Here is a 14,974-nt window from a genome sequence, read left to right as displayed (position 1 = left end):
CTGTATACAGGTCTGGAGACCTCACTTTAGGAAGGTTCTAGATCTGCTGGAATGGTTGAGGAGAAGGGCAACCAGACTGGTGAAGGAACAAAAGGGTGCTCTTATGTAGAATGGGTTCAGTTCTGCAAATTGCAGAATTTTGAGACTATGCACCTGTGCGGACATCTGAATAAGGTGTTTAAAGCCTTGAATGGATTGAGTAAGCTGAATGTAAATGGCATTCTTCCACTTGCTCAGACTGCACACAAGGGAACATAAATTCAAGTTGAGGAAGGATAGTTGCAGGATAGATATGCAGAAGTTTGCTTTCAGCCAGCAGGTGGTTGATTGTTGGAACAGGATTTCATCTCTTGTTGCTGAAGTTGATGAGTTGAATAACGTCAGACAAATTCTTGGAGGGTACATATGGGTGAACTGTGTGATTTTTTTTATTTTATTTTTTTGGCTGATGCTACATAAGCTTGCTTTCTTTCATCATTTGCCATTACTACTACTACTACTTATACTATTTCCTATCCTCTGGTAAGAAATGTTTAGCTCTGTTTTCAGTTTTTGGATTTCTCTTCTGTCCACTGCTGCCATGCTCAAGAGTATGCAGGGTGCAATTTGTATAAATTGGCTTTAGAGCTGACCATTCCTTGCTCTCATGATTTTGGCACCACATCAAGCACAGGTAGGGTTACCATAACAGGCTGTTTGTGAGTGACCACACTTTTGACACTTAAAACACCTCAGTAGATTTGGAATGTAAATTCTTACTGGGCAATTAAAGTAACCAGCCTGGAATGTGGAGGCTGTGTGGTTTTGAATGTGAGGATGAGAACTTGAATAGGAAAGAGATGCCCATTCTTTTGCATTGATATTTGCTTGACAGCTTTTACTCCTTGATTTTTCAATTCAAAGCAGATCCTTGTGAAGAGACATGAAAGAGATACTCTGATATTACATTACATGAAGGGTTCACAGTTTTATGTGGAGTTACGGTGATAGGTATTCGCCTACCATTGTGGCTCTCAGGATTTATTGGGCTTGTTTTGGACATGAAGCTTCAACCAAAAGGTCTCCAGAATGCTGCCTTTTTGAGGATTTTGTTGAAGATCCTGCCAACCATTCTAATCCTTTCTGGATGAAGAAGGGTGACGTTTTTTTCCAACTGCCTTCTCTCTGATAGAAAGAAGAAATGAGGAAAAGTGGTGTTACTGATTATGGTAGCGTATCCTCAGTTCTGGGTCTTTTAACAGAACTTCTGTCTGCATTATATGATCATTAGTAGAATAAAAATGCCCTAAGTACCCCAACCACCAATGACTCCTATGAGGGGACTCTCACAAACTAGCAGGTAGTGCATACTCGAATGAGACAGCAACTTCACTTAGAGTATCAAACCCACATTTCCTATAAGTCTTGACTCAGTCCCAAGACCAAAGGGAAGGAGACTTATTGGAATTGTTATTGTTATTATTTGGTTTTTAGGAGCATTAGAAACTAAGGCCATATTGCTCCGGGATATGCGGTGGTCATTCCCTGACCTTTGTGCTTCCTCCGTATTTGGTGGTGATGGGTTCGACTTATTGGAATGCAGTTGACTCTAGCAGTAAAAATCATCAGCTGATTCATCCCAGTCAAGCTGTCTCAGAATTTCCTATCTTGTTAAAGGAAGAGCCAAAGTTGTGTATTAGGGCTGGCTGGACCTCTATCCACCAGGATTCCATTTCCGAGTTTCCACAGGTCACAGCACTCAGATGCACTCACCATTCCAATGATAAAATCCTGGAACCAAGATATGGGCACTAGATCCCAGTTATGCTAATCTAAAAATGCAGCAGATCACTAAGAGGTGCCCTCACCATATACTGGTGAGAGCACCTCTTAGTGATCTAACGGCCACTATAATCATGTGGCCATGATGTTAGATGGCCATGATGTTAGGCTTGATGTTAGATGCAAGAAACAATTTTGATATTATATATTTGGACTTTAGAAAAGCAATTAACACAGTTCTACACATGAATTTTTCTGAAGAATATGGCCTAAGCATGGTCCCCTTTTTGGTGCCATGCCTGGGCAATCTTCTTGAATGATACAGACAACTCAGCTGTGTATATATTGCATTCATGGAGAATGTTCTCAGATATAGTATTATCTATCTCAGAAGATGGCAAAAGATCAGACAGATGATTCTGACTTCGACCCATCCATGAAGACAAGGAAGAAGTCAGAGTATTCAGCCACAGAATTGTTGGTAGAGAGAAGATGGGGTGGTGAATTTACACAAATTTTTCATAGAGAGGCAGCATGATGGTGTTCGAGCATACCAGGGTAGAAGTAGTTGCCTGGTATACTCAAACACCAGGCAACTACTTCCACCCTAGTATGGAATAACAACAAGAGAATAAAGAGTATGAAGTTGAAATTATGGATGACACAAAGGTGGATGCATAATGATGAAAGACAGGGCTTTTCAGATTATTCTGAGTTTATTCAGAATAATCTGAAAAGATTATGGATGATTACAGAAATGCAGTTAACATTTCAATGCTGCAAAATCTAAGATTCTATTTTTAAAAAATTGTAAACTATGTGGCATAGCACTGATGGGTGAACATGAGGAAAAAACATCTGGGAATTTTGGTACAACCAGGCATAAAGATAACCATAAAGGTATATCTTACCAATAATTTAGCATACCTTGCACCTAGAGAGAGAGAAGGTTATTAGTTCCATTACAGAAATCAACAGAACAGTGAGACCGCATTGGGAATATCAAGTTCAGGTTTGAAGGTCTCATTTAAGAAAAGACATTGAGCTTCTTGAAAGCTTCCGAAGACAGGAGGTGAGACAGCAAGGCATATCCACATGATGAGAGGCTCCAAAAGGTTGAGTTAGAGAGCTGAGAAATAAGAATCTGAGGAAGAGTAAGCAACTAGAATGGCAGTTGAATTTTAAACTGAAATAGGATGGAAGAACGAGAGAGCACAAATATAAACTACTGGTAAAAACTAATAGACGACTTCAAAAAGTTTACCTATAGTGAGCATTATGTTAACTACTAGATTTACCTACCTTCCTAAGTATGAGATTGACAGTTAGATGAGGTTTAAAAGGCAGCTGAATCAGTGGATTCTGCTGCCTTTTCAACCTTCAATACCCTCTGGCAGTGGGAAGACGTGAGGGATCAAGATTGTAATATATACAAGGGTGGATCAATAAGTAATGCAGCTGTAACATCTTTATTATCCAAGATTTGTAACCATACTTCACATACATAAAATATAAATTTTCAACTTTGTGATATATCAATGAAGATAAGAAACACCACTCACTGTACTTTCTCCAGTGTTCTTTCCACACAGTGAATGTACTTCGTTAAAAATTAGGATGCTAACATTTACACCAATTTAATGTCAGAACATTACCATACAGGTATGCCTTCAGCCTACCACAAAAAAAAAATAATAAATAAATAAAATAAAATAAATAAATATAAGAGGGCAAGGTCCAGGATATAAGGGTGGGTGAAGCATTATGCTCCACCGCAGTTGGGCAATCTTTGACAGTGACGGCTGTGCTGTGTGCAGCTTGCATTATCCTGATGAAACTTGATGTCCTGCCAATTCAGTTCATTCTTTTGGTTTTCAGAGCTTGATTAAGCTTTTGCTGGGAGAAGCAGTACAGTATCTTTCTTTGTTGATAGTTGTTCCAATTTCCAAGAAATTGATAAAAATCATACCATTTCAATTGCAGAAGTAACTGGACATAAGTTTTGTTAAAGATTTGACTTTTATTTACAGATTATATCAGGTATGCCAATATTTCATGGATTGTCATTTCATTTCAGGTCATAATGGAAGAATCATATTTCATCATATGTAACAGCTCCATTAAAGCACTCAGGACTGCAGACACCTTCCAAAATATCTTTAAATATCTGCCTTAAAGCCATCATCTCTTGTGTGAGCACCCACTGAGAGATTTTTCTGTACTACAGTCAACTGATGATAGTCAAAACATTTCCCTTTAACATTTTCATAGCTTCCATCACTTGTATGGTGGTTATGCACCTGTCGTTTTGATTGAGTTAGTTAATAAGTTCTTCATTTTCACTGTTTCTTACAGAGATTGGTCTTCTAGCTCTTGGTTTATCCTTGATATCGAAATCACCTTCCCAGAACAGCTGGAACCACCTATGGACATTACTTTGATTAATTGTCTGGGGGTCCCATTGCCCTGCCAAGAGTTTTCAATGGACATGTGTGGCCAATTTAAACTAGAACTCCCTCACAAACACCACTGTCAGAAACAGCTGTCAATTTGTTCAACCATATCTTCATAACTAAAAACACCAGAAAATGATATTAGGTGTGTTAATGGGTAATTACTAGTAAAACAAGTGCATATCATAAAGTTTCCCCTGTTCCTTATGCACATGCATGTGAGTAACTGTGAATTACTTAATATAAACAAAGATTTTTAATTTTATTTATTTTTTTTTTCTCTCTTAGCTGATGCAGCAAAAGCCTAGCTTCTTTGTATCTTTTGGTCTTTACTACTACTAAATAATACTTACTGATGGCCCAGGTCCCCCTAGTTCTCCAAAATCACCTCTGACTCCAATAGAGTTAATTCCACCTTCCCCAGGGTCTCCCTAGACATAAAAATAATGCCAGATGATTTAAAACCCATTGTTTCATTTTTTGATAAATATTTATTATATCAAGTATATAAAGGAAAAGTTTGTAAAATAATAAGAGGAGTATACCTCAATATAGTACATAGAACACTTCCATATGATACCATCCAGAAATTAAAATGGGAAAAACGAAAAAAAATCGACAACTTACGGGTACATTAGAGTAAAATATAAATAATTAAAAAACCAATTTAACACAATTCAAATCAATTTAAAACAATTAAAAATCAAATTAATGCAATTAAAAGAATCTAATGAAAATATACAAAACGATTTTCCTTCCTGAAGCTGACAATGCTTTTCGACCGTATGTCGTGATCACAGGAATGAAAATTACCAAATCGGGTTAAACCTGAAACTTAAATAGGGATTATTTGTCTTCGCACATGCGAGTAAAGGTCCACGCATCGGAGATCAAATATGGCCACCGAACATTAACAGAATTCTCGTGTAATTTAATTTCTACGGTTTCTGCAATTAATTGTCGCGTATAATTACGTTAAACATTAAGTATTTTGGCCTCGTTAATGGCATCATCACCATCAGACATATTCAATCCACTGCAGGATGAAGGCCTCTCCAGCATCTTTCCAGTTCCTTCTGTTTTGAGCACTGGCCATCCATTTACTACCAAAAACTCATGAATTTCATCTATCCATCTCCGCCTTTGTCTTCCAGGTTTTCTTCTAGCTCCTCTTGGGTACCATTCTGTTATTTTCTTAGTCCATCTGTCATCATGTCTTTGAGCTATGTTTTCTGCCCAATACCATTTTAGTTCTTTAGTTTTGATAAGAATGTCCTTTACTTGAGTTTGCTGCCTAATCCATGTGTTTCTCTTCTTATCTAACAGTCTGATTCCCAATATAATTTGTTCCATTCTTCGCTGTGTAGTTCTCAGCTTCTCTTCCAATCTTTTGGTGAGTGCCCAAGTTTCACTTCCATAAGTCATGGTGGGGAGTATACATTGGTTCATTATTTTACGTTTCAGACAAACTGGGATATTGCTCTTCAGTATGTGACTATATTTCCTGAATGCTATCCATCCAGAATTTATTCTTCTCTTGACTTCCAGCCATTTATCATTATTACAGCTAATAACTTGTCCCAGATAAGTATATGACTCCACCTTTTCAATTACTGCTCCTTCAATCATTATTTCCCTTTCTGTGGCATACTTGTTCATCATTACTTTTGTTTTAGCCATATTCATCTTTAGTCCAAAATCCTTACTAACTGTGCATAACTGATTAAGATTTTCCTCTAATTCTTTGGGATCGTCGCTTATGACCACAATGTCATCTGCAAATCGTAAATGGTTTAGGTACTCTCCATTCACATTGACTCCTTTCTGCGACCAGTCTAATCTTCTGAAAGCTTCCTCAAGGGCAGCAGTAAACAGCTTTGGAGATATTGTGTCTCCTTGTCGAACTCCGTTCTCGATTTTAAATTTCCTACTGTCTTTGTCTAGTCTGATAAAGGAGGTAGCACTCTCATATATTTTCTTAAAAATCATGATATATGGGGTACCTATGCCTTGTCTTTCCAGTGCCCGAAACATTGCCTTATGCTTTATGGAGTCAAATGCCTTTTCATAATCCACAAATGCCAGGCATAATGGTGTTTTATATTCATTTGCTTTCTCCATTAGCTGTGATATTACGTGAAGGTGATCTATATTTGAGAATCCTGTCCTAAAGCCAGCTTGCTCTTTCAGTTGATTCTCATGAAGTATTCTTTCTAATCTGTTAGTAATGACCCTTGTGAACAACTTGTAGATATGGGATAACAAACTAATTGGTCTATAATTTCCAATTTCTGATTTATCTCCTTTCTTATGCAGCAAAACTATGATTGCATTATTCCACTGCTTAGGCGTCACACCTTTTCTAATGCACTTTGTGAAGAGCCTTGCCAGTTTTTTTGTTATGTCTCTTCCTCCCAATTTTAACAACCCTACAGTAACTTCATCTTCCCCCGGGGCTTTCCGATTCTTCATTTTCTTAAATGCATGTTCCACCTCATCAGGAAGAATATCGGGTATGTCATATGTGTTTCTACTTTGCAATCCATCTTCCCCACTGCTGGAATCATTCCCTTGCTCCTTGTATAATTCTCTATAATAGTCTTCTGCTATTTGAATTATGCCTTCTCTGCTGTTTATAAGTACACCATCGCTATTCTTCAGTTTCAGTATCATTTGTCTTTCTGTATTACTGCTCATGGCTGCTGGTTTAAATCCTTTGTTTTCCCTTAATGCTTGTTGTACTTTTCTTGTATTAAATCTTCTTATGTCCTCTCTGAGTCTCTTTCTAATGGCTTTGCATAACTCAGTATACTCAATTTTCTCCCTGTCAGTGTTTTTCTTGCTCTTCATTTGTCGTATTCGGTTCATCATGACAAGTGTTCCTTGACTAATTTTTTCTTCTTTGGATTTCTTTTTCCCTATAGGTTTCTTGGGCTTTATCACTTTCAGAAAGTTGTAATATTCCTCGTCGATATCTTGGTCCTCAGCAGTCTGCAGAAGCTCAAACTTGTTCTTAAGTTCCAGTACATACTGCTTTTTCTCCTCCTCTGTTATCTCAAAGACTTTGTATTATTTACTAGAGTCAGTTTTTTCCTTTCCTTTCCTACATCTATATCAAGTGTACATCTTACCATTCTGTGATCACGTCCAACATTTACCTTATTCGGGACAGTAACATCATTCACAATATATCTTCTATTAGTGAGGATGAAGTCGATTTCATTAGTTGTTAATCCATTTGGACTCTTCCATGTCCACTTTCTGTTCACCCCTTTTCTTGAAAAAAAGTGTTCATTACTGACAGTCCTTGAGATTCTACAAATTCCACAAGTCTTTCACCTCTTTTATTTCTTTCACCAATTCCGAAATTTCGAAGAGGTACAAGCTAAAGATTATAATGATTTATGCACCAACATTGAGCCATGATGATGAGGAGGTTGAAGAAATGTACACTGAAACTGTTCCTCTTTCTGCGCTGTTTTGCCTTTTTCCAACCTTAGCATTGAAGTTCCCCATAATAATAGTGGGTTTTCTGCTCACCTAGAAGACTCAATTTCAGTGTACATTTCTTCAACCTCTTCATCATTATGGCTCGATGTTGGTGCATAAATCATTATAATCTTTAGCTTGTACCTCTTAGAAATCTTGAGTATTAGTCTTGACACCCTTGGTGATGTACTTTTGAATTCCAAAATGTTGTTTTTAAAATCTTTATGGACCAGAAACCCAACTCCACCTTCACTCCTTTCACTGTTTCCATTGGTGTACAGCAGATTTCCACTTGATAAACTTATACGTGATTCATTTCTTCTTCTTGTTTCAGCCAAACCGATGATATTCCAATTCACATTTTCTAATTCCTTTTCCAACTCTAATATCCTGTCTTCACTGATGAGTGATCTTACGTTACAACAGGCCAAGTTCAGTTTCCGTGCATGGCAGCCTGGTCGTTCCCAGAGATTCTTAGCACCCTCTGCTTCCACTCTCCTCTCGCTGCTGTAAGAGGGAGAGTGAAAGCTGCTGGGGACTGAGGGCCATTTGCTGTGTCGTGCTGTGATATGCTGGAGAGTTCGGTCTTTTCCTCTTCACGCTGACCAGGCATCTTGAAGAGAAGCACTCTACACGTTCGTTGCCACCTAAGTGATGTAACAGGGCTTACCATTGAGAAGGTGTGCATGAGTGGATTTTAGGGAGGCAGGCCAACCGGACTTCTCCTAAATCTTCTGTAATAGAGAGATATTGGATCCATCAGTGTTTTAGGCTGAGTGTCTGATAACACACAGGATACCTGTTCCCCTCTAAGCCCCCTAATTCTGACGCTGCTGAACGAGAAGCACGAACTGAGGCTTCATGTTGATTTACAAGAATATTAAGAGAAAATCCCGTTGAACCTTGGTAAGACGAGTCGCAATCACCGCAAGAAATGTTGTATACCAGATCATTAATTTGTGTTGCGAATGCGGAAAGAACCGAGCGATTGTTCAGTATAGTGTGTAACTTCTGTATTGGCCTGGCTACAATTTTAAATTCTGTATCTTTAAAGAATCTATTAAGCTGTTTGTGCCACTGTTCAACATATGGGACAGAAATAAAGTATTTTTTGATATTACTATAGTTGGTTGGTGTAGTATTTTGTATCTAATCCTTAGCCTGTACCCTAATTCGGTTTATTGTGGTAATGGAATAAACCCTGTTTAAGAACCTGCTAGTTAATATTTGTATTTCTAAGTCCAAAGCAGATTCCGTCGTTGAATATTTATAGACATTTAGAAATTGATTAAAGATAATCAATCTTTTGTCGGTGAACAGGTGATAGCTATTATAATGTAGATGCTAAATTGTATTTTATTCAAGTCCCAGATAAGCGTGAAATTTAGAAAGTTTAATGACTTTGTATCCGTATCCTCCCTTTCCAATGTAAATTTGAAATGTAAATTAGCATCTATCGAAAACCGACAAACACTGGTATGCTTCTACATTATGATAGCTATCACCCGTTCACCTACAAAAGATCGATTATCTTTAATCAATTTCTAAATGCCTATAAATATTCAACAACGGAATCTGCTTTGGACTCAGAAATACAAATATTAACTAGCAGGTTCTTAAACAGGGGTTATTCCATTACCACAATAAACCAAATTAGGGTATAGGCTAAGGATTGGATACAAAATACTACACCAACCAACTATAGTAATATCAAAAAATACTTTATTTCTGTCCCATATGATGAACAGTGGCACAATAGATTCTTTAAAGATAGCGAATTTAAAATTGTAGCCAGGCCAATACAGAAGTTACACACTATACTGAACAATCGCTCGGTTCTTTCTGCGTTTGCAACACAAATTAATGATCTGGTATACAACATTTCTTGCGGTGATTGCGACTCTTCTTACCAAACGCGATTTTCTCTTTATATTCGTGTAAATCAACATGAAGCCTCAATTCGTGCTTCTTGTTCAGCATAGTCAGAATTAGCCTTTCATGCCATTAATTTCATGCCATACTATTTTATTTAGAGGCCAAAATACTTAATGTTCAACGTAATTATACGCAACTATTAATTGCAGAAACCATAGAAATTAAATTACACGAGAATTCTGTTAATGTTCGGTGGCCATATTTGATCTCCGATGCATGGACCTTTACGCGCATGCACAAAGACAAATAATCACTATTTAAGTTTCAGGTTTAACCCGATTCGGTAATTTTCATTCCTGTGATCATGACATACAGTCAAAAAGCGTTGTCAGCTTCAGAAAGGAAAATCGTTTTGAATATTTTCATTAGATTCTTTTAATTGCGTTAATTTGATTTTTAATTGTTTTAAATTGATTTGAATTGTGTTAAATAGGTTTTTTAATTATTTATATTTTATTCTAATGTACCCGTAAGTTGCCGATTTTTTTGTTTTTCCCATTTTAATTTCTGGAGGGTATCATACGGAAGTGTTCTACGTACTATATTGAGGTATACTCCTCTTATTATTTTACAAATATTATTTTCAATGTAGAACGCATTGAGTATTACAGCTCTGATTCATACTATATAAAGGAAAAGTATAACATAATATGCAAAATACTATTATATGATAATATGCTATTTTTCTGATATTCTGGTTGAGGAAGCGTGCTCCCTCATTGAGAGCAGAGAGGCTGGGTTTATGTTCTCTTCAGAAATAACTTAATTATGTATAAGTTGATCTAAAATTACTAATTTCATTTTCAATTCAAATAACATCATCAAAAAGGTTAATCCACTAATCAATTAAAAAAATTGACAGTTTGCCACAATGTATCTGTTTCAAGACCTCATGGTCTCTTGTAATTTGGCAGACAGTCTCAATTAACAACTTCATGTCAAAACAGTGAATAACACAGCGAGTCCCAGTCAGACAAGTTGTGTTTGTGGAAAAAAAATTTCTAATAAAACTAAATTTTAACTCTTAGTACTGAGCTACATTGGCCCAATGCATGAAATTATTAAAAGTTCATTTTACTCGAACAAAGGATTTTGAATAATATGACAGAAGAAAGAACAACATATATTACCATGTTATATGAACTCCTGAATTAAAATAAAACCCTGTAATTTTACTAATCTGCTGATCAAATTCAAATCAATACAGCTCAGTACTAAGGGTTAAAATATACTCATCTTTTTTAAAGTGTTTAATCAGAGTTCAGTGTTGAAATCAAATGTTTAATCAGAATTAAAGTGTTTAATTTTTAAATACAGTTTTCTTTAAAATCTAGTTACTCATCAAGATATGCAGTAAAGCCTTTTAGAATTAAAAAAAGCCATGTATACCCTGTACGCATGAAAGATGTTTTATGCGAAAACATCTCTGACGAAAATAAGAACCATTTTAAAATCGAACAGCTAGAACTGTAGTTATGTACGATGTAAAATTTTATGCTCACAGCCGCTGATCACTCTACCGAATCAATGTCTGGAAGAGGTTAGCAAATTCCAAGCCAATAGCCTAATTACTCATTTGACTGTAGCCATTTGTTGAATAGTATTTTTGCAACAATACAAGTATTTGTATTGTTGCAGTCTGCATTTTTGTTACATTCCATTTTTAGGTGCCGCTATAAATGTTTTCTGATTAGTGAAAGGGACTGCTATAGTTAAGTGTTCAATGATACTGAAGTCAAATGCAGAGAATGTTGAAAGTATCAAGCAAGCCACCCTAAGAAAATAAAGACAGAGGTAGCAACTAGTGTGCGAGAATGACAGACTATCGAGATTGCATAAAAGACAAATAGACAATCAAGCATTGGATTTAGCAGTGTTGTTGTTGTTGTTGTTGTTGTTGTTGTTTGGTTTTTAGGAGCATTAGCAACTAAGGCCATATTGCTCCGGGGATATGCAGTGGTCATTCCCTGACCTTTCCGCATCTTCCGTATTTGGTGGTCACGGGCTCGAACCCCGGTCTAATCAAGAAGCATGTGCTATGCACTGCTCCTCCTGCCCACCTGGTTACAGAGGTGCCGATTTAGCAGTGCCTTCAACAAGTAATGCCACTGCAACATCTAACAATGATGTACCTGAAATGACTAATCTCATCTGCTCCACATTTCTCTAATTGCAGAGCAGATGAGTTTAAATGATCAAGTCCTTTTCCTTAATCTACCTACTATTTACAAAGAATGTGCATTGAGAGTTTGAAAGGATATTTATTAAAAATTATTTCTGCTCTGTATGCTAAATTTGCAATCATTTATGGTTCGAAAATGATATGAAGAAACCAGCTGCTAAAGATAGATCATTCATACTCACTGCATTTCTCAATGTTGAGATTGAAGAAATGTCTCATCATTTCTGTAGAGAATCACTTAAGAACAAGGATCTTAAGTGGTACCAAATGGCCAGTGATACAACAGTTGTTTATATTTCTCCTAACAGTGATATACAGGATATAAGTAACTTCATTCATTTCGTTTTGTTGCCATACTCATACCAGCATATGGCATACCCATGATTATGAGCAGCGATTTCAACGTTAACTTCAGATTGGAAGAAACTAAACTATTAATTACTTTCCTGCAAGAAACATTCGATCTAACTCTCAACACTAATCCCTCAATTTCAACTACAATATCGGATACCTAAATTGAAGCTGTTTTCCAGAGAGATTTAGCTATCATAAATCTATTATCTTATCTTCCAGCTGAAATTATGGAAATTTGTGAATAATCAATAAAATATTCATAACACAAAAGCTCTTATTTCATAATCAATATATACAAAAACAAAATACCTAAAAGAATTAGTAACATTTATGGAAATGACATCATTTGTGTCATTTCTGTCTCGCATTTTCATCAAAGATGCAAGACAGAAATAATGCAAATGATATTATTTCTGCGCCGCATTTTTCGTGACAAATTGATTTTACTTCAGTCCAAAATTTAGTAGGTGCCACCAAAAATGTTTTCACATCAAAAAGATCTCTTCCACACACACATCATTTAGCTGCCTGTACATCACTCACTCCTTCGCCACAACGTTCCTAAGGCTGCCTGCCATCTAACAAGGGACCATTAAGTCTCAAAACAAATATATTTTTAAATGAATAGAGAATTTACACTGAAGTAATACTCTGTACTTACTAATCGGCAAAATATATCGCACAAGTTCCAGTAATATGTCTTTCTTACTTAAATCTTATAAAAGTGACATAATTAAAATATGAATAAATACTTACATACAGTTTTCTTTAAAATCTAGTTACTTAAAAAGAAATGCAGCAAAGCCTTTTATAATTTAAAAAAAAAAAAAAAAAAAAAAAAAACAGATTAAGCATTTCAGAGAAACCAACACACGAAGTGGTAGTGATCACACCAGTGAGCGATTTCTTATGAGTTTTCTTTCTTCAATGCTGTCTTTATCTTCTTTTAACCAAAGGGATTAAACATTTAGTTAAGCTATTTCAAAACAGAAGAAATTCATTAATTCTCTTTCTCTCAACTGCTTATTTGTATTAAGTTTCACCACCATACTTCCACTTAACTTTCTACAGAGCAAAATCTCCAGTTCTCATTAACAAAAGATGCTGCTGAGGTTAGTTTCTTAAAACTCTAAAGACAACATACAGTTGAAACGCTTTTCTATCTATCATTAAGCTTAACCCCAGGAGCTCACATCTGGTGAGTATGGGCTTGGCACACCCAGGGTCCTGAGCTAGATATCATCATTCTTCTCTTTCTTGGTGATTCCCTTCTACTTTATAGTAGAGTACTGTATACAGGTCTGGAGGCCTCATTTTAAGAACAATGTAGAGCTGTTAGGATGAGTACAGAGAAGGGCAACAAGATTAGTGAATGGAACGAAGGGTTGCTCTTACAAAGAAAGGCTTAAGTTTTGCAGATTACAGTGTCTGGAGACTAGGCACCTGCGAGATGATCTGATTGAGGTATATAATGCCTTGAATAGTTTGAGCATGCTCAATGCTGATGGGATTTTTCCTCTTGATCAGAATAATCACCTGAGAGGGCATAAATTCAAATTGAAGAAAGACAGTTGTAAGATAGATGTGCGGAAGTTTACCTTTAGCCAGTGGGTAACTGGTTGGTGGAACAGACTTCCATCTTTTGTTGTGGAAGTTGATGGCCTAAATAAATTTAAGGCTGAGCTGGACAGGTATTTGGAATGAACAGAGGAGTGAAATGGGAGCGGTTTTTTTTTTTTTTTTTTTTTTGGCTTGATTTCTTGCACTTCTGACACTCACTCTCACACTCTCTCTCTGGGTAATTCAGAATTTTTTTTTTTTTTTTGGCTGGTGCAGCATTTAAACCTGAAGCTTTCTTGCACCATATGGCTAATAATAACAATGGACAGCACCAGCTACATTATTCAAGCTTGCATTCTCCTTAATGTAAAACAGTTTTGCCAATGATATCATCACTTTGCCATCCAAGCAATTGAGCATTTATTCAATTAAACTATCACAAAATATTCATTTCAATTCACAAAACATTCATTTTAAATTCAACAATTCATTTAGTAATATAAATCTGGAACTTAATACAAATAAACAGAACTGTCCATTTCCATTCCAGAAAACCAACACAACATTTTCATTCAAATTCCTGTAGTGCAAAATGACCCAGTCCTCATCAAACACTGACCTCAGCATTGATTCTTCATGCATTAAAATCTACAGGTAAAAGATGCACTGGATAGCAGCAATCACAGTGTACTAAAATAGAATTTAATTAAAGTAAATATTTAGTTTAGGGTGCACCCTTCAAAATGGCAAGCGAGGTGAAGAGGGGGAAAGCAGTGATTAACAGGTTGCAACTCTGCCTACTCACTGCATTCCCCCTATTCTCCTCGACTGCAAGTGGCAGATGTCACGTGACATTGGAGCTGAAAATGAAGAAAAAAAGGCAATTTTTTTTAAATCAGTCGTACCCTAGCACGATAATTACTGAACACTTTAATACACAAAATGAAGGCGATTGCACAATCCTAATTAGCCAATCAGTTAACTTAGGAGTAGAAACATCATTTTTATACAAAAAAAAAAAAAAACACCTTGTGATATTTCTATTTCTAATATACAAATTCATTCAACTAATATTGAATGAATTCAGTTAAATTCATAATAGCCTAAATTCATTAAATTGAATGAATTAAAGCACCTGCAACCTTTTTAACTGTGTCAAAAATAAAATTAACACCTTGTGGTATTTCTATTTCTAATATACAAATTCATTCAATTAATATTGAATTCATAACAGCCTAAA

General features: G+C 36.1%; 1 protein-coding gene across 1 annotated transcript in view; it reads right to left on the bottom strand.

Annotated features, from left to right (window-relative positions):
- Positions 1-14,974, bottom strand: part of LOC150091155 (uncharacterized) — a 1,391,089-nt gene that overhangs the window by 1,008,505 nt on the left and 367,610 nt on the right. Inside the window, exon 7 of the mRNA XM_090374518.1 lies at positions 4,568-4,645. Coding sequence (XP_090230644.1) covers positions 4,568-4,645 — 78 coding nt within the window. The remainder of the gene's footprint in view (positions 1-4,567; positions 4,646-14,974) is intronic.

This window comes from Mastigoproctus giganteus, chromosome 1 (genome assembly GCF_048544385.1).
Source record: "Mastigoproctus giganteus isolate SK-2022 chromosome 1, ASM4854438v1, whole genome shotgun sequence".
Taxonomy (NCBI): domain Eukaryota; kingdom Metazoa; phylum Arthropoda; class Arachnida; order Uropygi; family Thelyphonidae; genus Mastigoproctus; species Mastigoproctus giganteus.
The sequence above is the reverse complement of the archived record's forward strand: the minus strand, read 5'-3'. Positions and strand labels throughout refer to the sequence as shown.